Source organism: Mustela erminea, chromosome 10 (assembly GCF_009829155.1).
Source record: "Mustela erminea isolate mMusErm1 chromosome 10, mMusErm1.Pri, whole genome shotgun sequence".
NCBI lineage: Eukaryota > Metazoa > Chordata > Mammalia > Carnivora > Mustelidae > Mustela > Mustela erminea.
This window is the reverse complement of record NC_045623.1, coordinates 84,843,018-84,866,861: the sequence shown is the minus strand read 5'-3', so window position 1 is coordinate 84,866,861 and position 23,844 is coordinate 84,843,018. Positions and strand designations below refer to the sequence as shown.

At 51.4% G+C, this 23,844-nt stretch overlaps 1 protein-coding gene and 1 long non-coding RNA gene across 2 annotated transcripts in view; one reads left to right on the top strand and one right to left on the bottom strand.

The window, feature by feature from the left end:
- Nucleotides 1-23,115, bottom strand: part of PHC2 (polyhomeotic homolog 2) — a 55,790-nt gene extending 32,675 nt beyond the window's left edge. Inside the window, 7 exon segments of the mRNA XM_032302862.1 lie at nucleotides 11,652-11,964; nucleotides 13,115-13,267; nucleotides 15,106-15,270; nucleotides 15,755-15,832; nucleotides 16,885-17,043; nucleotides 19,805-19,999; nucleotides 22,826-23,115. Coding sequence (XP_032158753.1) covers nucleotides 11,652-11,964; nucleotides 13,115-13,267; nucleotides 15,106-15,270; nucleotides 15,755-15,832; nucleotides 16,885-17,043; nucleotides 19,805-19,999; nucleotides 22,826-22,885 — 1,123 coding nt within the window. The 5' untranslated portion in view covers nucleotides 22,886-23,115.
- LOC116567654 overlaps nucleotides 16,916-23,844 on the top strand; it is a 28,448-nt gene continuing 21,519 nt past the window's right edge. The window contains exon 1 of the long non-coding RNA XR_004276285.1: nucleotides 16,916-16,995. This is a non-coding gene — a long non-coding RNA (uncharacterized LOC116567654). The remainder of the gene's footprint in view (nucleotides 16,996-23,844) is intronic.

Genomic DNA, 23,844 nt, shown 5'->3' with positions numbered 1-23,844 from the left:
ATCCTGAGCTAACATTTTAAAAGAATCCTGTGATCCTGACAGGTGGAAAGCAAGCAGATTTCAAACTGAATTGGGGACAGGGGCTTCTTTCTTAAATTTTGTCTGTCGACCCATAATGTTTCCAACAATCTCGTCACAGCCCAATACAGAGTTCCAAGCAGAAGGCCCATCGGAGTGGAAAGGAAAGGAAAGAAAGTTAAGAAGAGGTGTGAAGGGTGGCCCCTGGTGACTGACCGCTGTAGGAAGAGACAGGGCACAGGGGTTTTAGAGAAATGCGCAGGGTTTGAGGTGATTGGTGGCACATAGAAATGGAAATGGCCAGTAGGCATTTGGTGATTATAAATTGCCCCTGCCTCCAATGGAAGCCTTGCCTCCCAGTTCCACATTAAAGAGCTCAGAGCCTCAGTAGGCAAAGACTGTTAATCAGGCAATACAGACAATCAGGACTTTCTGAGATGACTGTTGATAAGGCGTCCGGGAGGTCCGGCAGATGCCACGCAGGGCCCCATGAGGCTTGAGCGGCCACAAAGACCTGCAGGAGGATGGGCGCCATCCCTGAGAACTCAGGCAAACCTTTCTGCCTCTCAGTACAGAGTCACGAAGTCCTGCCCCGGGACCAGTCTCTGCTGCAGGGGCTACCCATCTGAGGCAAGCATGGGTGCGGGTGTGGGTGCGGGTGTGGGGTAGGGAGCAGAGTGTCGGAGGCATATCCTGCCACTCCCCCCCTGTGTGGGACCCACAGAGGCAGGTCCTCCTCCTTCTCAGGGATTCAGAGTTTCCTCTGAAGAGGAGGTTTGGGTGAGGTGAGCACAGGAGTCGCTCCCAGCTCTAATCTGATGGGGGTGGCTATCATAGAAAGGTAGTTTAAAATTCTGGATGTATAAGGTGTGAAAAGAAGGTTAGAGAGGAAAAGGGTTCTAAATGTCCAGTGCACAGAGTACAGTTAGGAACAGTACACGTTTGGTTGCCAGGACTGGGAAAGCAACCGCTGGCCCGTTCTCCCAGGGCTTCCCCGTCTATCCCACTAGGCCACTCTCTCCCCTCTGTGCTGCTCATGGAAAACCAGAGGCATTGTTTCAGAAGAGATGATGCTAGTGTATGCCATCAAAGACTCAAGGTATTTGGGTCGGGGGCGGGGGGAGTATACACCCGTAACCTTTTGAGGTTAATAAAAAGCAAAGACCACGATTTACCTCTGGCATTATCCTGGGTCAAAAGTTCTTTTATTTAAAATATTGCAATGACTTTCTAATTGGTCTTTTCTGATTCTAGTTTCTTCTCTCTATAATCCATCTTATAGACTGCAAATTAATCTTTCTTTTGCAAGTTAATCTTCCCAGCGCACAGATCTGACCCCTGATAAAAAGCTGTCAGGGATCCTCCTCTGTCTGCTGTCTAAAGCCCCTGGCATTCAAGATCTCTTTACAACCTTTTAATTTTTATTATTTCTTTGATCTGAGAAATCTCCGCTCACTGTCTCCTGTACAGAGTTTATGCCTTGTCGCATCCTGCCCCGAGTGCCACACAAATCAAATCCTTTCTCTGCCCTTAGGGCCAAGGACACTCTTCCCCTTGAGCTACACCAAAGTCTCTCTGCTTTGCGCGGCCCTCAGAGATGCAGCGTGTCCTGTGGTCAAGTGTAAGCTCCAGAGTCAAAGTGCTTCGTGCTTAGCTCTGCCACTTACCAGCAGTGTGATGCTGGGCAATATATGACCTCTCCGTACTTCTGTCATCATCTTTAAAAGGGGTAAAGAGGGGCACCTGGGTGGCTCAGTGGGTTAAAGCCTCTGCCTTTGGCTCAGGTCATGGTCCCAGGGTCCTGGGATCGAGCCCCACGTTGGGCTCTCTGCTCCACAGGGAGCCTGCTTCCTCCTCTCTCTCTCTGCCTGCCTCTCTGACTACTTGTGACCTCTGTCTGTCAAATAAATAAATAAAATCTTAAAAAAAAAAAAAAAGGGGGTAAAGATGATACCTATTTCATGTTATTTCAGTAAAAGACTTATCTCCTTGAGGAGGCAGAATTAATGGGATTCATTTATTTCATCCAAAGAACCTTGAATTTAGTGGATCCTCAGTCAGTATTGGGGAGTGAATGAATGAAGAATGAATGACAACATGGTAGGACTCCAGCTTGTTTGTCCCACAAAACCTTTGCGCGTTAGAGCCAGAATGAAGATGAGAGGGATATCAGCCCACGGGTCATTTTGGATTAACCAGCAAATGGTTTATGGAAGGCTCTCCTCCCGTTCACCCCCTGTTCACCACCTTCCTGCACTCACTTTCAACCCACCCCAACCGCTCCACTCGCTGTGCATAACACATCATATCCCATTGTGCCTGTCTGGCTTTGATTTCGGTGCTTCCATTTTCTGGAATGCCCTCCTTCTGCTTCAGTGATCCGAGGCTTAAGCTTCTTTGGCTCAGGCTCAGCTCCTGTTGTCTCCCTCTTTGCCTTAACTCTCAATTATGGGTTTTCCCGCAGAATTCCTGAAGGTTTCTGTTTGTTTGACTTATTTGTGATTTAACATGTGCTATCTTGTATACAGATTTCACGGATTCTTAAAAACTGATTCTTATTCTCCCCCCAACCCCCGTGTTAACGTAACGTCCTCTGAACGGGCATGCACATCCCAGCTGCTGTCGGTTCAAGGGGTGGTGCTCGTCCTCCTTAGATTTTAATAAAATAGTGGTGTCCTAGATGAACTCAAACGGGGATATTTTTGTTCTTGTGCACGTTTCCCATCTATCCAGCTATCCTTTTTCAGTCAAAGGCATGTTCTGGGTTGCTTTTTAATTTTTTCTTTCCAGCTTTAATTTAGCTGGAAGGTTTTTATGTTTCTTTAACCTTCTGCATTGTCCAATAGGATACTGTACATGCTTGCAGATGCTTAGTAAATGTCTGCTGCTGATCATGGTGAGATCCAAGAATGCTTCTCCCCCTGCCATGCCCTCCAGCTCAGTTTCGGGTGCTAAGAAGTATTTCTGATGGCAGCCATGATACCAGAGCAGGCCATGTCTCTCTTCCCCACAGGGAGAATGGGGCATATCCATCTATACAACGTTAATGCACAGAAATCTCTTTTTTCTTTTTCTTAGTTCCCCCCCCCCCAATGCCCAGTAGCTTCATTTTTGCCCCTGCACCCACTTTGGCTCCCCCATCCCCTCCGGCTATAGAGTCCATTGCTTCTACAGAACAGAGTGTTGCCTCTGTGGGATCTCAGCCACAACTCGGAAGGCTCCATCATGATGCTCTTTCTGTTATGGAGCAGGGGAGGGGCAGGCCCAGGACCTCCGTGAATTAGAGCCTAGAAAGGAAGAGAGACTCTAGGCAATGGTCATCTTCCTGTCTGGTGCTCTAACCTTGAACCGCCTCCTCAGAATCTCAAGAGGCCAATCCACTGCTCCCAAACCAGTTGGTTGTTAGCAACAAGAGGATTAAGGTCCCCTAGGCAGAAGGGATTACCAGCTCGCCCCCTTCATTGCATCCACTGTCAGAAGTTATCAATAATTAATCTCTATTGATCTCAAGGCTTCAAGGATGCAGGAGACAGCTCACTGCCCCAGACAGGCTGGGACTCTTGTCCCAAAATACACCGGAGTTGCCAGCATCTCCCTAATGGGTCCAGGCTTGCTCGTACACTTATTTTTCTAGACTCTGCTATAATGGACTAGTTTCCTGGTCTCCGGGTGAGGAGGGATGCCTGCGAGAGAGGATGGCGTAACTCTTTACTGCCCACTACACTTCAAGGTTTAGAAAGTGAAGAGATGCTTTGAACCATTCATTCACTCAACAAACATTAGCAAGCACTCACTATAAACCGAGTACTATGTCTGGTGCTGGCTAAAACATGATGCCTAGGACAGATTATAGTCCAACAAAGAGACATTTACTCTTGGCCTATCTCGGTAAACCTTGCAATAGGAGATAAGCCCCAAACACAGAGAACTCAGAAAAGGGGATTGATTCAGCTTGAGGAGAGCAGAGAAGGCTTCCTGGAGGAAGCGTTTAACAGGACACAGAGTTAGGAGAATGACAGAAGGAACAGTGCATGGGAGGAGCCGGAGACATGAAATGCCAAGGCGCATTCAGAAAGCTGTAGGGCACCAGGTGCAGCCGAACCTGGTGTGTCTGTAGCAGAGCACACAGTTTTAGGAAGGGTCTAAATTACAATAGCATCCACAAGAGGCTGCTCTTCTCAGAAGAGGGCTCATGGGATCTGGCCTTGGGACTGACTGAGATTGAGGCTGACTAGAGAGGTCAGCCCCCCCACCCACCACCCACCCCCGCCAAATAGACAGGGAAGGACCTTCTGGAAAAACCTAAAGCAATAGCCACATGAATTTTCCATGAGGCAGTTCCTCTGTGCTGAGGGCTAATGGTTTGAGGGGGAAGAGGAGCTAAGGGAGGTTTCCCTGCGACAAGATACTAGGTCATAACAACAAGCTTGTAACGGCAGGGGCACGCCATGGCGTTCTGTCCCTGTCTTCGTGTCTTTAGGCCTGCGCTGCAGCCATCTGGCAAAACTAGCCAACCTCCTCTGTGAGGCAGAATTCCTCATAAGGCAGCCTGGAGCATTAAAAAAAGAAACTGGCTTCTGCATCTCTGCCGCCTCCCCACCTTGGCAGAGAGACGGTGGTGCAGCGTAAGTGACCTAAAGCATGGGGTTCGGAGCCAGATCTGGGTTTGGAGCTTGGTTCTGCCACTGATAGACTGTGCAACCGTAGACAAACTGCTTACCCTCCCTGAATCTTGATTTCTTGTTCTAGAAATGGTAATATGCCCCACATAGGGTAGCCGATAGCATCCCATGGAATACTGAGTTTTCAATCACGAAAAGGTTCACTGCCTTTGCTCATAACTAGATGCCCAGCAAAGGAAGCTCTTCTTAAAATACTATCAGCTATTTGCATGTGGCTTTGAACTTCTCAAAGCATTTTTATAATGTGAATCTCATTTATGCATAACAATAACCCGATGAGGCAAATGGGCGGTGCTTCCATTTTTATAAGCAAGAGCTGAGCAGGATTCATGGGACATGTGGCGCTAAAGGAAGGTCGGCTTTGCTTGACAGATGAAACACAGTGCCTTGCGCATCACAAACCCTCAAAAAAATGCTGATGGACGGGTGCCTGGGTGGCTCAGTGGGTTAAGCCTCTGCCTTCAGCTCAGGTCATGATCCTAGGGTCCTGGGATCAAGCCCTGCATGGGGCTCTCTGCTCAGCAGGGAGCCTGCTTCCTCCTTTCTCTGCCTGCCTCTCTGCCTATTTGTGATCTCTGTCTGTCAAATAAATAAATAAAATCTTTAAAAAAAAAAAAAAAAAGCGCCTCTGCCTTCAGCTTGGGTCATGATCTCAGGGTCCTGGGATTGAGTCCCGCTTTGGGCTCTCTGCTTGGCGGGGAGTCTGCTTCCTCCCTCCCCACACTGCCCCCCCCCCCCCCGCCCCACCTGCCTCTCTGCCTACTTGTGATCTCTGTCAAATAAATAAATGAAATCTTTAAAAAAAATGCTGATGGACAAGTGACTAATACAAACCAGTAAACACAAAGTAAAATGGCAAGCCTTGGAATAGGAGCTGGGAGCTGCTCAGACCTTTGCTAGTCATCTTGGAGCTAAGGCCAATGAGGAGCGAGTGCTTTGCTAGAAGGCAGGGAGGTATGTGACAGGTCAAGTAAGTCACAAAGGGATGCGCGTGGCGGGGGTGGGGGTGGGGGGGCAGAAGATCGGTCCCAGGAAGCCATGGGCAATTCCAGTGGCTCAGTGGGCAATCTGGGGAGGGTCTTGAAGGCTCCCCACGAAGTCAGAGTCATTCTTACCAGAAGTCATGAACATGCTATTTATTGAAACCCTCCTACAGGCTAGGCCTTGCAGCCGGTAAAGTAGGAAATAAAGACACAGTGACGGTTTCTAAACAAGAAAGAAATCACAGTCTTTGAGGAAGAGGGTTCTAGCAGCTGTGAGTGGGAATTCCTGGCCATCAGTTAAGCCTCTTACAGTCAGCAGGCCTGGAGGAAAGGCAAAGAGCCCACACAGAGGGCGTTTCATCAGAGCCTGGCGATGAGCTGGGGGGTGGTGGAAGGTGGGACTCAGGAGGGAAAGGGAGCTGGTGGCTGTCTCGAGCCTACTCTGCGCCGGTTGCCTCTGCAGGCCACTGCGCTCATCTTTACAGCCTGTGGGAAGTACAATCATCGGAGTTTTATAGGTGAGGAAATTGAGGTTTACAGAGATTAAGTAACTTGATGATGGTCATAAAACTAGTAAGTAGGGAAGCTGGGGTCTGAAACCAGATCTAACTCTGAAGCCCATGCTTTTCCCATTATGATACTGCCTCTGTGGGAAAGGAAAATGAAGTCAGAAAAACACTGAGACTGAGAGCCTGGGCTATAAGAGTAGCTCACGACTGTGGACCGTGGCCAGGAAACTGGGAACGGGGATTCTTCTGTAGAGGAATACAGCCAGGTTTTTGTTTTTATTTTATGAATTCTGTAAATTTTAAAGATGTGTATACAGGGCGCCTGGGTGGCTCAGTCGGTTAAGCATCTGCCTTCAGCTCAAATCATGCTTTCAGGGTCCTGGTATGGAGCCCTGTGTTGGGCTCCCTGCTCAGCGGGGAGTCTGCTTCTCCCTCTCCCTCTGACCTTCCCTCCTACTGGTGCTCTCACTGGCTCTCTTGCTCTCTCAAACGAATAAATAAAAGATCTTAAAAAAAAAATCTTTAAAAAGTGTGTATAGCAGGTGGGGTGATATCCAAGGCAGAAAATATCCTGTAGACAGGAACTGTCTAGGGAAGGGAGATGAAGACAGGGATGGACACATATTGAGAACTCTTCTGCTGACAGGTGGTAGGTGTCTGAAAATGTAAGGACAGATAAGCTCCTTTAGGGGTGAGTGTTGGAGTACACTGCCAGGAGGACAGGACTGAGTCTTTTGGGAGTCCCATAGCTAATGGCAGTGGGGCGAGGGGAAAGGAGGGGGGAGCAGGTCCCACCTACACGCACAGATGGTCACAAGCACACATGGCCATTCTGGGCGTCGGTACTTCCCAGTGCCAGCTGAGATCATCCTCCTTCTGTTCTGTTCTCGAAACTTACTCATTTTTCAGGCACAACTCCGATTTCCTCAACCCCAATTAGAATTTAAACTCTTGTTCATCTCTGTTACTCCCATATGGTTAGCGTTATGTTTGGCACATAATAGGTGCTAAATGAGTATTTATTGAGCTGAACTAAACAATTAAAGAGACAGAGAAAAACTATTTGGGAACGACAGTTAATTAGTCTTCCTGAGCCATATCTTCCTCATTTGGGGGAATGGAATAATCATTGTTAGGGTTAAATGAGATATGTAGGTAAGATAGGTGGGTATTTAGTACAGTGCCTGGGACATGTTTGTACAGTGACTGGATTGTTCATTAACTGGTAATTATTATTATTGGCTGGCAATGGCCCATGGAGGTAATGTAATAGGAGCCTAGGGGGAAGGATTTCAGGAAAGAAGGCTCAACAGCTCCAAGGCTCTCTGTGTATCACAGTTGTACCCTCTTCCTCTGTCTCTGTCATACACACACACACACACGTACACACCCATGATGTGTTAAGCAAAATATAAAATGCCTCCACTGATATCCCCTAGACCTTTTCCCCCTGCTATAAAGAGGAACTTCTTAGTAATCTAAATTCGGTCCTACAGTGGATAGTTGAAATGACCTTCATGGCTGGTTGCACGAAGCTAACATCAGAATTGTTGGGAATTTTGACTCCAGCGAGATAACAAGCCCACTTGTATGTTTTGTTTTTATTGGATTCTCCAAGTAAAAGCATCTATCTCACAGCTTGGAAGCTGCTCTGGGAGAGAAATGTGGTACCCGAGAGTCCTAGAATCAGCCAGTACCATGTTGTCAGGCCTATCACAGACAGAAATCACTATTCCCCTGACACAAACCCCTCTCTGTGATAAAACAAAGCTGCTATGTGGCAGGCCTTTCCAGCAGTTTTCGCTCCTCTGATGAGACCTGAGGAGGGATGAGGAGACAGAACAAAGACTTGGCATCTGGAGCACAATTGTGTGGAAAGGGCCTAGAATTTTCAATGACCTGACAGTTTCCTTTTTTCACAGCATCAACTTCCTGGTCAGCAACTTGCTGCTCACCTTTGGTCCTGAGTGTGCAGCCAAGGCCCTGAGTTTATCCCCTAGAATGAGGACTCCAAGAACCAAGCCTGTGTGGAGCTGCGGCCCAGCTCCCTTTAAGGACTCGGTTTCCCTGCCGGCGGGGCCCATGGGACCTTGCCGCCTGCTCCTCTTAAGCCCTCCCTTGTTCTGTCCTCGAATTTCTGAGAAGCCCAACCTCTTAGGCTCTGCTCTCCGCCCCTTACTCCCCTCCCCCACCTACCAACCCACCCCTTTTCAGGGCATAAGGGACCTTTTCTATTTGCAGATCTTAAAGAAGCTGGTTGCCAAGGTGACAGGAGCAGGAACAGCAGGGAGCTCGCCATGGGGGAGGGGCTTTGCCCCCAAACAGCTGTCAGTGGGAGCAGTCCCAGCTGGGACTACAGCGTTTGCCTGTTCTGGGAGTACATAGCCCCCAGGGGGACACATTCCTCTCCACTATGATCCCCCACTGCCCCCCACCGCAGGTCTCTACTGGTTACTCTCCCTGGGGGCAACCAGCCAGCCAGCTTGAAAATGCTCCAATAACCAACAAAACCCGCCACCCCCGCTTCTCCCTCCCTCCCTCTCTCTCTCTCTCTCTCTCTCTCTCTCTCTCTCTCACACACACACACACACACACACACACACACACACTCCCGTGCGCATGCCCACATGCTCTGATTCCTCTGTTCATTCGCAGTGGGTTGGCTGGGCAGGAGGCCAGAAGTTACCTCTGCCTGAGGACCCCGAGCCCAGTGCCAGGTGCTGTTCCAGGCCGCCCCCACCAGGGCATAAGGATTATTTCCCTCTCTTTTTGTTCCAGAGGACTGAGAGGATCTGCAGCATCATAACCCTCCCCGGCCTTCCATCTGGGAGGTAGGGGTGGGGGAGTGGAACCGCTGCCTTACAGAGAGGAAGGGGGAGAAGAAGGAGGCAAGAATGGGAGAGGATGGTAGGAGCCGGCAACCATGCAAAGCCCACTGGCTTGTATGATCTAGATGCGGCTCACAGCTGCTCCACAGAAAGTTCTGGGGAGCCACTGGTCTCTGTATTGTATATAGCCACAAATTACTAGTCCCAGGCCATGCCTGGGCCCCAGGCCTCAGCCTGTAACTCACTACTGTCCACTTTTATAAGATTCAAGAGAAGAGAGCCCTCCGCTGGATTCCGTAAGCTGCAGAACTTAGAACCATCAGGCTCTTTGACTATTTCGGTCATGAACAGGAAAAGCCTAGGAAAGACCCAAATTACTGCAAGAAATGGGAGAGGCAAATACAGCTAAAGGACTAAGAATATAGAATCTGACTCGGCCAGGCCCAGAACTGGTTCCCAGTTCTGCCACTTAGGACTTAGGTGACCTTGAGCAACATACGTAGTAAGTTCTGGGGTAACCTCTGAGCTTTCATCCTCTCGTCTGCAAAATGGATAAACACGCCTACCGTAACAGGGTTCTTTCGAAGGTTAAACAGGGTGGTGTGCATAAAGCGGCCTAGCGTAACATCTAGGTCACAGGAGATGTTTTCTCAGCACCCAGTTTTCTCGAGACTCTAGGGTTCCCTTGTACATTTAGAAAGAACTCAAGAACTGGTCTTTCTGTGGAAGGGTCCTTAGAATCTGGGGGGCTGGCTTCAATCTAGGCAGAGGCTATATTTTGGCTTGGATGGGAATGGTTCTCAGGAAGTAGGGCTTGTAGGGTTTGTAGCTTGAATGAGAAGGTAGGAGTGCTAATTTGGGGTCTCACTCTCATCTAAGCTGCTGTCAACTCGCTGTAAGATGCCCAGCCTTGACCCTTTTGAGTCCAGTCAGGAAGAGGCTGGACTAGTGTCTGATGAAAGCAATGCCAGCCGGTGAGAAACAGCTGGAACCACAGGGCAGTGAGGCGTGTGTCAGGAGCTGGCTGCCTTCCTTACCTCAGCAGTGACCGTCCAAAGGCAGAGAATCACCAACACTTTGCCCTTGAAACCTCAGGAAAGTAAATAAAGGACTGGAGTGTAGATTCTTCTTCCTCGATATCATGACACTTGACTTGTGCTTTCCCCTGTCTTGACTATCTTCCCCTGCTTTGTCTGGTGGGGAAACTACTCATGCTTTAAGACTCACAGGCCATTTCCTCTGAGGGACAGTATCTCTGACCCATGATCTGGCACTGAGTTGGCGGCCTGTGCCCACACTTACCTTGGACTTACTCCTATAATAAGATCTTTGAAGTTGAATGGATTTGCTTATATATCTGGCCCCCTCTTTTTGACGCACACTATTTAGGTAAGGCATTGTATTTTGGCCCTCTTGGTTAATCTAGTAACTGGCATATATAGGCTCTCAAGAAAAAAAAAAATGCAGGTTAGATTGGCTGGTAAAATGGTCTGGATGAAGACAGAGGGTCAGTGGTGGTCCCCGGTATGTGACCAGGGTGACGATCTCTTTCACGTAAAGCCCTACTGTCTATAGCTATATTTCTTTGGGTGGTCTAACAGTGTGGTCTCATTCCCTAGATGGATAAGCTGGCTTCTAGGGTTGTTTTTTCTTTTAAGATTTTATTTATCTATTTGTCAGAGAGAGAGGGATGGCAAGAGAGAAAACAAGCAGGGCGAGTGGCAGGCAGAGAGAGACGTGGGACTCAATCCCAGGACCCTGGGATCATTACTGGAGCTGAAGGCAGATGCTTAACTGACTGAGACACCCAGGCCCTCCTTCTGAGACTTTTCTAAGGAAAGACTGACTGCCTACAACAGGCGGTGGCGCTGGGACAATGCTAGCAGGCAGGGAAAGAGGTCCAGCCTCAGGGAATGCTGAGTCAGTTTCCTCACAGAACCTGCCTCACAGGTAATCTGGGTATTATTATTATTTTTTAATCCGCTAGATTTTTTTTCTCAAGTGTCACCCTCCTTGGCAAGGCTTTCTGGCTCTCCTCCCCAGAGCGAGACAGCTCCCCGTGCAGTGCCTAGAGCTCACATTTATGAGTATCACACTGTACCTCACTGGACTTGTCTGTCTATCTCCCTAAACAGCACCCTCCCCGGAGGGCAGAGCCCAAGTCTCATTTATCTCTGTGCTTCCGGAACTGGCACCATAACTGGCAGACATTTGTCAACAAATGTCTGTTGCATGTTGAGAAAATCAACTTCCCGCTTCCTCATCTGCCTGTGTGATTCTTGTGTGCATTGGGCTCATCCCTATCCCTATTGCTGACCCTTAGAGCATTTCAAAATAGCCCAACTGCCAGTCTCCACTCTCTCAGGGCTAGGAGCTCCGAGATTCACCATTGCACCTGTGGCTAAGGACTCCTTTATTCCAGATGATATGGCTTCTTCCTCTAAAGCTAGATGGAGACATGGTACAGAACAAGGAGCTGATGAACGCCTCAAGATGGGAAGAGGGAAGAGGAGAGATGCAGGGCTGGGATCTTAGCATGTCCATGGGAGAAAGGAAAGTTTGAAAATTTCCCCTTCCCTTATAGTCCTCCTGGGTTTTCTGGGATAAGACCCTTGTCCCTGGAGCCCTTACCTGGTGCGACGAGGGGGTGGGTGGCCACAGCGGGGGCCATCCGGCTGAGCCCAGCCCGGCCCTCCATGCTCCCCGGTGCGCTGCTGTTACCATCTCCTTTCTTGAGTGGCTCCAACACGCTGTCAGCTATGCCAGGCTTGGCACCTGCGGGGGAACCCTGAGCGGTGTTTCTGCCCTGTGATGGGGTAGGCAGAGGCTGGCTACCACCTGGCGTGGGTTTCAGGGCCAAGCTGGGCAGGACAGGCTGGGTGGGGGTAGAGCCCGAGGCTGCTGCAGTTGGTGGCTGCTGTGTTCGAAGGGTCAAGTTCTGTACCTGGAAAAGAGGGGTCTATAGGAGTCCCGAGAATGCGGGTAGCGCAGTGGTAACACACAGCTAAGACAGGGAAGGAGGTAGGGACAGACCTAGAAATGGCTAACTGGGACAGCAGGTTGTAAAGTCAAGAGAGAAAAGAGAGAAAATGAGTTAGAGGCCAAAAGAGGAACCAGGAGCAGGTAGAGTTTCTAAAGGGGACAAGAAAGAATACTAGTGCTTGGATCCGTGAGCAGAAGAAACTGAATTCTGAGAAGGGCTGCCCACCCAGGCTGGGGCGGGCTCTCTCTCCCTTCCGTTACCTCTTCTCCTCCCCCAAACTATCAGGATGGGATGCATTCCATTTAGAAAGAATTCCCAGCTACAGCGGGGCCCAGGGCTTCCCACACTCAAAAGGGCCAGGGCAAAAGTGAAAGTTAATTGACCAGCGTGGACACCAGGCAAAGGATCTTTTCTTTCTTTTTTTTTTTTTTGTTCTCAGGCTCTCAGGATGAGGTTTACACCAGGATCAGCGCGCTTACTCAGCCTGGCCCCTGGTGCCCTCTGCTGGACGCACAGAGGCTGTGCCCGACTCGCTTCTGACCAATCTGATTTCTCTCGCTCCCAAGTGCTCTCCCGGACTGTAGCTGGGGTGAGGAGGGAGTTGGGGAGGGGGGGGAGGTGTTGCCCCGCTGCCCTTAGAATCTTTACAGCCAAAGCGGTATCCGTGTGCTCCCAGCGGAAGGTGGGGACCCAGGACTGACCTTGCTCCCTCTTCCGTGCCATTTTTCCTGAACTAGAGGGGCTAGTGTGTGTAGCCAGAGTGGGATTTTTTCCACTTGAAAAGCAACACAGAAGTTATACTGGGAAAATGCTAGTAACGGCCACCCATTATTGGCAACAGCGTTTACCCCAGCCTGTTGCTCACTGACTCCTGATCTACGTTTGAGGGACTGGAGCGGAGTCAAGAGTGGCTGAGGTCTTCTCAATGGGGGAATTAATGAAGGAGTCAGTCTGGGAGCAGTGGGATGTCCTGTCTCCCCCCGGCTTTCCTAGAAGATCCCAACCTTTCAAGAGAGTCAAAGAGCCTCCAGGCCTGTGCCCATACCCGGTATCAGTACCCCTCTACGGAGGTGCCCACCCCCCTGCCCTCCCAGCAGCATGGAATCCTCACCTGGGCGGGGGTGGGGGGCCGGGCGGGGGAGCCAGTGCCGAGCTCAGGCTGCACAGTAGCGACGGTGGCCGTGGGCGTGAAGATGAGCTGAGGGGACAAAGGAACAGTGCCGCCTAGGCTCCTAGCTACCTGCACCAGGTTACCTGGCTGGGCCTGGAATCACAGGAAACGAGGCGCCTTTTACCTGCCCAGTGTGGGCTCAGCCACAGGACAGGCCAGTTCAGCCAAGGAGCAGATATGGGGAAAGAGGGAGGCAAGAGAGGGAAAGAGTCCAGGGGGACCACCTGAAAGTCTCAAGAGGTTTGTAGCGTCCTGATCCAGGCTGGCTAGTGAAGGGGATGGCGGAGGAACGCGCATCTGGGGATGCACATTGGGTTTACTTCAGAAGCCTCTGCGAGGAGCTCATCCCAGAGGGCCAAACTTCCTGGGACACCCTGAAGTCACTCTCTCCACAGCACCCCGGGGAGCAGGGACCTTGGGTTCAGACAGATGTCGTAGGATTTCTTTCCAGGTCTAACCCACTCCTGACTCCAGGTCTGGGCCAGAACGGGACTCCCCTGCACAAGGGATCCAGGTAGATGTATTCTTTTCTTGGTTCTTAGTCAAATTTAGATTCAGGTGGGGGGGGGTGTGCAGAGACAATGGTGGCGGAAGACCCGGGTGCCTGGAGCCATACTCGGACCTGCCTCTTCTTCGGTGGGTGCCGGCTACATGCAGGTCTCTGCATGACACTTCCAACCCTGTGAGCCTCGTTTGGTGCCCCGTGGATGTGCAGATATCTCATAGGCAGCTTTCCCGAAACTCTGAGGTACATCTATGTCTACTCTGGGCCTGTGTGCCCTGCACTGGGGAGGGAGGCAGACAGGCTGAAGGACCCCGACTGGGGCAGCTGAGTAGGATAAGGGAACGAGTAAACCGAAGACAAAGGCAAGTTTGGGCAGGGTCATGCTGTGGCCTCCCGTTCCCTAGGGAAGTGCAAGTCTATTCCATACTGTGTGTCCCAGAGGCTATTTCCAGGGACTGGAACACCACAAACAATGAACTCAGAGTCAAGAAAGGAAGTGCTGGAGCAAGACCGGAAAATCCCCAAGTGTCAAGTTCTGGCCACAGAAGCAAAGGGAGGGTAGGACGGTATTGTCTTCAGGACAGCGTGTCAAGGAGCCAGAGGGAGACATCTTCAGGAGGGGAGACATGAGATCAGACTCAGTGAGCTGAGCCTGACAGAGAGCTATATGTTATTTGCCTCCTGGGAAGTATGCTGCTGTTTTCCCTGGAAATTCTTCTAAATCTTAAGGACCCAGACCTCAGGACCTTTGCATCCCTTAGGGACAGGTGTAGAGGAGGGATTCTAGGTAAGCAGGTCTGGGGCTGATCCCATCCTGAGCACATTTGGCATATTCAAATAAGCTGCATTAACAGGTGACAGAGGGACCCTGATTTGGATGGGGACCCAGTTGGGAGAGCAGTGGAGACAGCAGTGTGTCGTGAAATGGAATGTCACCTGTACCCCCTGGGCTGGAATTCTCCTTTGGCCCTGGAACTACTGGTGGCTGGTCCCTGTAAGGCCTGCCACAGGGGGTTAAGACCCCATTTTTGTAAAGTACATGGATGTCTGTGTGTTTGCTTAAGGATCTGCGTATACTGACCATCTGGGCATGGGCCCCTGCATTTTCTACCCTAATGAATTCAGGGGAGTGGTTTCTGATAAGAAGAGGACTATTAGGGAAGGAAAGGAGGCCTCATCAGCAACCTTCTCCATTTCAGCCGGGAACCCCACATGTCCTTGGGTCACTGAGCCTGTACCCAAGCTCCCATTCAACCTTCCAGATGCCCTCTTCTTTATGCCACCCCTTACCTCTTGCCGCCTGTCCCTGGGTGCTCCCCCTCCCCCACTTCTCTAATCCTTACCCTCTTTAACCTCCCAGCCCCAACCTGTCTGTTTTTATACTCCTCCCAGGCCATCTGAGCTGAGGCCCAGGCTGGGTACTCACCATCTGTGCCCTTAGATACATCTGTGCTTGGCTTGCCGTCAGGGCCGGAGATGACGTGTTGCCCAAGAGCACAGCCTGCTGGGCGATGCCCGAGGCTGTTGCCGAGTTGACGCTCTGCGCCCGGTTGATGAGCTGGGCTGCTGCTGGGGAGGCTGCCAGATTGATCTGATGAGAGAGAAACCCGCAGTAGGAAGCAGGAGGTTCTGTTGGTTAACTCTGTGCCCCCCCATCCACTTCCTTCTCTCCCCCTCCTCTGTTCCTTGGTGGATTCAGCCTTCTTTAGGACCATCTCTGACACATGGGTCTTGGAGCATCCCTCAGCCCTGCCCCATCTCTGGCCCATCTCTGGCCTATGTGTGGAGCTGCAGGGAGGGTTCAGTGCCCAAGAGAACTGAACTCTACACAGAGAGTCTGGCCGTTGGAGGGAAGGGTGACAGGGAGTTACTAAAGTAAGGGTTGGAAAGAGCCACGTGTTTGTTTGCTTGTTTGTTTTTTCCCCTCCCCTGGCAAGAGTGATAGATTCCAGCCATGATCGTACGTGGCTAAGGATTCCCTGCCTGGGTCTGGGAGCCCTCGAGCAGCTGGGGCAAGGAGGGAGGAGCTGGACCCAGCACCGTGGGTCCTGCTTGCTGCTCTCCAACCTACTCACCGAGGATGACTGGGCTGGGGCCTGTGCAGACACGTTGCTGCCTGATGAGCTCCCTTGTCTGTTGGCCACCAGGCTTGCCTAGAAAAGAACAATGCTTGTCACAAGGGCCCCAGATCTCCCCCAGCTGTTCCCCAAGCTCTCTAAGGAAGTGCTAGAGGATGATGGTTAGGAGTCCAAAGCCTACAGTCAAACCCTCATTCTGCTTCATCTGTGTGGCCTCAAGCACGTGCTTCAGTTTCCTCTTTATAAAAAACAGAACCCACCTTGTAGCACCGTGGAAAGGATGAAGCAAGGCAAAGCATCTACACATAAGAGCTCAGATGATTAGCGATGATTATTACCTATCTTTCCGGGCCTCTGTAGCCCCCGCCACCGTGCTCTGTCACACTGGGCTCACAGACCCCATGAGAGATTTTGCACAGGCTGTCTGGCACGTTCTGTCTGCTCGCCTCCCCATGGCCGGCTTCTTCTCATCCTTCACATGTCAGCGCCACGTCCCTCCAGCAGACAGACGGTCCCCGGCTGCCCAACCCAGGACAACCCACTTGTCTCTCAGGCCAAGCGAACTTTCTCTTTCAGACTGCTTACGGCAACTTAGAGATTTAGATATCTCACTTCCTCGTCTATCTGGGTTTCTGTTTGCTCGCTCTCACCTCATCTAAGCTCTGCGAAGGCAGGGTCCACAGCGGACTCAGTGTCTGACATGCCCTGTGGCACAGTGGGTGCACGGGACTTTTGGTGAATGAAGGAACGCATGAGGTCTTCTCAGCCACGGAGGACAGACAGGAAGCTAGGTGGGCAACGGCCTTCTCTTGAGGACACTCCCTCCGGCCCTCCTCTAGTGTGGTGTGGTGCCCTGGGGAGGAGGGGTTCCCCCCCTTCTTCCTGGGGCCAGCTGGGCGGAGAGTTCCACCACTCCACTCACAGGGCTGTGTGAACTTGGGCCCCGGGCCCAACTTCCCACAGACTCTTTCCTTATCTGGCAAAGGACCATGACCTTTGTGCCTGCGCCCAGGGATTCTGTGAGGGCGCCCCCACTCCCCTCCCCCTGCGCCCCTACGCTCTTGCCCCCAGCGGTGACGCGCATACAGGGCCCGCTCCTTCCCCCTACCCCGCCCTGCTCCTCTCACCTGCTGTACCGCCGCCAGGCTCTGGAGCTGGGCGCCGCTGAGGTGCTGCTGCTGGAGCGCAGCCGTCTGCAGCATGAGGTGCTGCTGCTGGGCCGCGTACATCTGCTGCAGGTACTGGGCCGCCGTGCTGGGCTGCCTGTGCAGCGCCTGCTGGATCACCTAGGGGGCCGGCGGGGGGACAGGGGGAGGCAGCGCTGTCACCCAGCTTGCAGGGATCCGCCCCTTCTTCCCTAACACCTGGGCAGCCCCGTCTCCCCTTAACTGTTCAGGGCACCCCGGGCCAGTGACCACCCCTACAACGGGTCACCACGCCCTAGGGAGGCCTGGGGCTGGCGCTGTTTCACCCTGCCTACTTCTCCGCCCTCGTCTGCCCCCGCAGAGCTTCGGCTCTTGGGCTCCTCTCCTCCCCAGCTGCATCAGCTCTGGGGGCAGCCGCCGGCGTGGCGTGGGGAAAATCAGAGTGGGACACCGCTGCTCTGAGCGGCTCTGGGCAGCGGGGAGGCTCAGGGCTACAGACAGCAGACAGCGAGGAGAAAGCCTCCAGGGACACTGTGTCCCCTTGCCAGGCTTGTTCGCTACTCCCCCTCTGGCCATTCCCTGTGTTCAGATTGGGGGACCGGAGCACTGGACGGTGAGGGCAGGGGGACTGAGGCCCATAAGGTGGAGAGAAGGAAAGGGGTGGGAGAGAGAGGCGGGTCCGAAGGGGGGCCTAGTCCAGCCTGAGCAGCACAGCCAGCAGCCGCAACTTACCCAAGGGCCACACCCTCCAGGCTGGGGCTGCTTCCCAGGATCTGCCCCCAGCTGCTAGAGTCCCATCAGTCCCTTAGAAGAAAGTCCCGTTGGCCTCAGAGAGCAGGCCAGTGCCACAAGGATGATGCCTTTCTCTTGTATTCTTTCCCTCCCCCTCTCTGCCATTCCCTCTTTCTGTCCACCATCACTATCACCAGCCTTACTGCTACTCCTGTTTCCAGACTGGACTGGCTGAGCCATTGCTCATAGGAAGTGACAAAGGCTTCCTTTGATTCTCTGATCTCCCTCTCCCCCACCTTCATTCCCAGTGTCTCAAAACCTCCACTTATCCCCAGGAACAAATAGAAGTGAATACCTTTCACCCAGCCCTGAGATCTTCTGTCTTCTTCTCCTAAGCCCCACAGACATTTCTCCTCCCTTCTCCTTGCCTGGTCACCCTCCTGCCATCTTGCCTCCTGATGCTCCATGTGGGCCCTGGCCAGGCTTTGGCCCACTTGCTACTCTTAGCTCTGCCGCATCCCTGACCATGGGGCCACTCCCCACCCTGGGTCCTGTCCCCAACAAGCAAGCATCCAGTCTGGCTTTCTCTGTCTTGGCCTGACTTCTAGGGCTGGTGGTTCTCGACCAACACCATCTTTGGGCTCAGATTTGGAGTTCTGCAAAAACAGGCTAATATCTCACATTCTTCATGGGCTCTGGAGTCTCCGGATTCCCCCACCCCAGCCCAACTCTTCCGATCCCACTCCCCTTCAGTGTTCTCTCTCCTCAAATGGTCCCGGTTTATACAAACACAGTGCTCTTTATTCCTTGTTCTCTCCCAGAATCCTTTCCTCTTACTCCCCTTACCTAGGCCTCTCTATTTTCCTTAGACTCCTGAACGAACATCCCCACAATCCGGACAGTAGTAGCGGAGATATGGTGGCTCTTCCTCACCAGAGTGCTGGTGCCACAAGTGGAAATGGCAGGAGCCCTGAACCACTGTGCACTGGTGTGCAACGCAACCATGGAGGGGGGGCGTCCATCGCAGCACAGAAACCCCCCAATCCCTTGCATCTAGACTTGTGATGAGGGGCAGGAGGACGGCTCATCCTGATGTAGGCTGTTAGAAGCTGTGCTCAAACCCTCACGTTCCGAGGGGCTGGGAAGAAGCCAGGTGTGGGGGTGGTAAGGATGGGTGCAGGAACCATGGCTTTACTCCACCGGACACAGAGGTAACCCGGACAGGGAAGACTTCAGAGTACCTGATGGTGTCTTCAGACTCTCTTGCTGTCTACTGTGACCCATCCTCCACTCCCTAATCTGGGCCAGGGGCCAAAGCAGGATGAGGTCACATGTCTGATACATTTGTGCTGGATTAGCCCAGCTCTCTGGGGTGAACACTGCTCTCTAGGGGCAGTCTGTCTGTCTTATCTGGGGACCTCACACAGACTACAGGGCTGTGGGGGGCATGAGGTTCAGCCTTTTCTGTCTTCACCTGAATGGCCTGGATGAGTTATTACCTTCGCTGAGCCTTAGTCTTCTCTGTTATGGAACAAGAATGTAATACCCATTTCCAGCAGGAGGATGAGATAAATCCGCAGTGGTTTTCGTACCATTTGGGGCACAAAGCATATGGTGAAACGTGGGCATGGGTGTGAGGGGGACCGTGTGTCATCACCCGGAAGGCCTCACAGAGATGACACTTAGCAGACCACTGCTTGGGGAGATTGCTTTGGGGTTCCCTTTTGGTCCTCTAAGAAACTTAGTTTTATTACAGAGCAGTGGTTTTTCAGATAATAGGTCTAGGTGGTGGCTGAGTATTGCTATTTTTTAAATTTTATTTATTCCTATTGCTTTTTTCCTGCTTATTATTTTTGTTTCCCAGTCCCCTACCCCCTTCACACTTTCACATGCCTGTCCTCCCAAACAGCACTCTGGGATCTGAATCACCAGGTGAGATAGGAATTTTCCAGATCTGCAAAGTATTCTCTGTCTCCCCGAACCTCCCTGATCAGACCCATCTAGCATCACTTCTTCTCTAGCAGTGTCTAAGTATATATCCATGAACACATTCCCTGATGCCCATTCTAGAGTCCGTAGCCCAGTTGCTCCCCAGACCATGCCAACACGTCCTCCTGGCTAGCCCCAACATGATCCAGGACTACGATCTCTAGATCAGCCGGAATCTTACCTGCACAGTCTGCCGGTCAGGAATGCCGCTGTACACAGAAATCTGGGGCCCCGTGGGGCGGCCACTCCCACTGCTGCTGCCACTGTTGCAGCCACTGCTGGTGCTGCTGGATGTATGGGGGACTGGCAGCTCGTTCTCCATGGCCGGCGCAATGGCACAGTCAGGGCACTTTGACGGCAGAAGGGCAGGCAGGTGCTGGAAGCAAAGAGGCAGAAGTGAAATGTCACACAGGTGCTTCCTAGAGAACGCATCAGCTTTCCATCAGCCTGGGGTGGGACCACTTCTGGACTGAGGCCTGAGATGTACTTGTCACGGAAGGACAAGGTCAGGTGTGACTCACAATCAGATCTGCCTGATTTTAAAGTCTAAGACCTGGGGGCACCTGGGTGGCTCAATCAGTGAAGCATCTGCCTTCAGCTCAGATCATATGGTCTCACGGTCCTGGGATGGAGTCTTGCGTTGGGGTCTCTGCTCGGTGGAGGGCCCGTTTCTCTCTCTGCCACTCCCTCCCCACTCTCGCTCATGCTCTCTCTGATAAATTAAAAAAAAAATCTTTTTTTAAAAAAGATACTATTTATTTATTTGACAGAAAGAGAGAGCACGAGCAAGGGGAGCGGCAGGCAGAGAGAGAGGAGGAAGCAGGCTCCCCACTTAGCAGGGAACCTGACACGGGACTCGATCCCAGGACCTGGAGATCATGACCTGAGCTGAAGGCAGTTGCTTAACCAACTAAGCCACCCAGGTGCCCCATAAATAATCTTAAAAAATATATATAATGTCTATGACCTGGCACTCCTTGTTCTGCTGAAGGAGCTAAAAGCAGCAAAGGAGGCAGATTTCCTCCAGTGGCCTTCCTGCCAGTGATCTTAGGGGTCAGCTCCCCCTCCATTGTCCCAGGTAGCCCCCCCCCCCAACAGTCTACCTCTTCACCTTCAGGATGGAGAAACGGGGCATCAGAGAACTTATTATTTGTCTGAATGTATATAGCTCATTAGTGAAAGAGATGGGATCACAAGCCTAGGGAGAACAGAATGAGGGAAAGAGATGAATAAGGCGATAAAATGAGCTGGAGGGTTTATTTGATTGCGTTGGTCCAGGCCAGAAGAGCTGCCAGTGTGTTTGGAGTCTCTGTTTTCTCGAAGAAGTAGTTAGAGAGTGCCCTCTGATCTAACGCTAAGCAGGGCGCTGCGTCAAACAGTGTGGTTAAAACTGCAGGTTTGGGGTTCCGAAAGTCTTGGGTTTGAGTCCTGGCTCTGCCGCTTACAAGCTGGGAAACCTTGGCAAGTCACACTTCCCCAACCTTCTGTCTCAATCTGTCAGATGTGAGAATCCATGAATTGGTGGGAGACGCAAGTCAAATAATGATACAGAGTGCTTAGTAGAGCATCAGGCAAATACGGAATGCTTCCGGCACTGGCTGTTGTTGTGGTTATTAAAATTGTCTCCAGTCCGGTTCCAATAGAGCAATCCTCTTCCTAGTTAGAGCTGGCCCAGCCTCCTGGAACCTTCGATCCCAGGCACTAAAGGGTGCCAGGAATTCCCTCAGGGACCAGCCTATGATCTGGATTCAGAACTGGAGATCACATATCCCCTTGAGACATGTGTTGGGGAGTGAAGGGGCTGGGAGGGAAGGAAGGGTGGTGGGAAAGGCAGATCCAGGTCTGAGGTCAAGTTCCCCTTTCTTCTTTCATGCTATTCCCCAAATTCTCATTTCTACATATGAGCTTTTCCTTCTACCTGTTCTTTCCTGTATCTAGAAACGACACTTGTCATCCCATCATAAACACTGAATTCTCTTTGCACATTATGCCAGTTTAAGAAATGAAAAAAAAATATGATTTTTCACACTGCCAAGAGCATTGGTTAGTACCCAAAACTAAAACAGTCATTAATGTCCTATTGGCTTCTTCCCAACGCTGCTCGGTGTGGAGGCTCTCAACATTTCTCAGGCTGCCTTTTTCTGACTGGATGGATTTCGCAGTGAGCCGAACAAAGTGGGCGTACAGGTTAAAGGACCGGGACCTGTGAGTCCTGGGTCCTGGAGAAGTGACTGCCCCTGATGTTTGAATGTCTCCTTTTCTGCCACAGGGCAAGGATCCGGTCACCAGTTCCCTTTGTGCAGAGCTGCGCTGTGCCTGCCTCGTGCCTGCCTCCTTACGGCCATCACTTGTCAAAGGTTTTTATGATGGTAACAAAGACGCAGGAATCAATGAAACCAGCATCAACAAATACTTCCTGTGCTCTGCTCGGTTGAAACCTATCTTATCTTAAGTTCTAGGGAGGGACAGGTAGGCTGGGTAGGAAGGCGTACAGGCGTTAATTCCAATCTTGGAGGAACTGACACACTAGCTGCAGAGACGAGGCTCAGTTGAAATTTCAAGGATCGCCACCGACAAATCAGAGTTAAGTTCAAACATGGAAAATCCCATAGAATCCCAAAGTCTTCTTTTAGTTAAGTGCCTCGCTCTCCCTTTTGAGCAGGATGGGGTTTCAGTTCTTGCTTTCATTCTGCCCTGGGAAATTTCAGTGGAAGTACTTGTAAACATAAAACATAAAATAGGAAAACGGCAGCAGTCACAGCAAATTAAGGACAGAGTGAGTAATCCACACTTCCTGAATGATGGAGCCTCAGCAGCAGCTCAGGCAGATCTCGTGCACAGTATATACTCTGTTCTTGCTGAGAAATAAACCAGGGCAGAATCCTAAAGAGAGCATGCCACTCCTATATAGAAAACCTGCACAGGTAAGGACAGCAACTGACCCTCACGCTACGGTGGGAGACCTAGCAACACAGGGATAGACATAATGGTTTCCTGAATTCTCTTACCTGCTGGTCTCCTTCCTCCTGCTGCATTCTTAGCTCCTCCCCACCCAGCTTTGCCTTGTCTCATTAATTTTTGCTCCCAAACCCTGGTTTTCTGGTTTTCCTGTTCTTGTTCCTGTCCCCTGTCCCTGTCCTCAGTCCTACCTGTGCTTCCTTGCCCTGGCCCCATCCTCCTCCAAGGGGAAGATCATACTCACCTTGATGATGCTTTGGCTCGGGACTCCCTGGCTCTCTGTCTCTCTCTGGAACAGGCGCATGCATCTCTCCCTCTCCCTCCTCTCTCTCTTACCCTGGCCTCACTGATCCCAAGCGGTTGCTCTAGTATACAGCAATGAGCTCTGTCTCTCCATCCCTGAGCTCTGCTCTGTCCCCACACTGTGTCCTAGTCCTGCTTGCCTGCCCTGCCCATAATGGCCCTCCCTCGGCTGCTGGGTCACTCTGTGTCTGCTTTCCGTGCCTCCTGTGCTCTAGCTCTCTCTTCTTTCTTGTGCCTGAGGATCTCTCTCCCCTAGTCCTGATCCAGCATACCCTCTTACCTTCACCCTCTCTAGATCGTGCATGCGCCCTCCCCCTGCTACTCCCCTCTCCCTCCCTCTCCTTCCCTCTCTCTGGCCGGCACTCCCTGTTCTAGCTCAAGGTTTTGATAGCTACCGCGGTCTCTCAAGTGTACACTCCCTTTTGGGTTCTCTCTCACTCACTCATGCAAAGCAGGGGAGGGAAGGACAGACTGCCTAGGAGATTAGGGAACATTTAAAAGGAGAAGTAACATTTGAGCTGCCTGAACCCACACTTTCTCGCTTTCACTGCATAGAGCTGCCTGTCCCATCTTCCATCACTCCTTGCCAGTCACTTCTAGAGCCTTTCGCAAGCAATAAGTTCCTGGTTCCCCCCAGATCTGAACATCTGTTGAGCTTCTGCCACATGCAGGGCATTCTTGCTAAATACTGGGAATGGACGAGGTAGAAGGCTTATTTGAAGGTTTTCACTTTTGTGGGCATATCAGAAATGGTGAAACTAAAGTCTTCTGCCCCAGAAAAAAAAAAAAATGCACAGAGTCAGACAAAAATGAACTTGTAATTATAGAGGTTAAATCCTTTAAGGCCTGTCTATTACCTCTGGACTAAGAAGCTCTGCTTCCTAGCCAGGTAGAAATTGGGCAGGAAGTACAAATATGAAGATAAAAATATTATTCACTATCATCTGCCAAGTTCCGGAT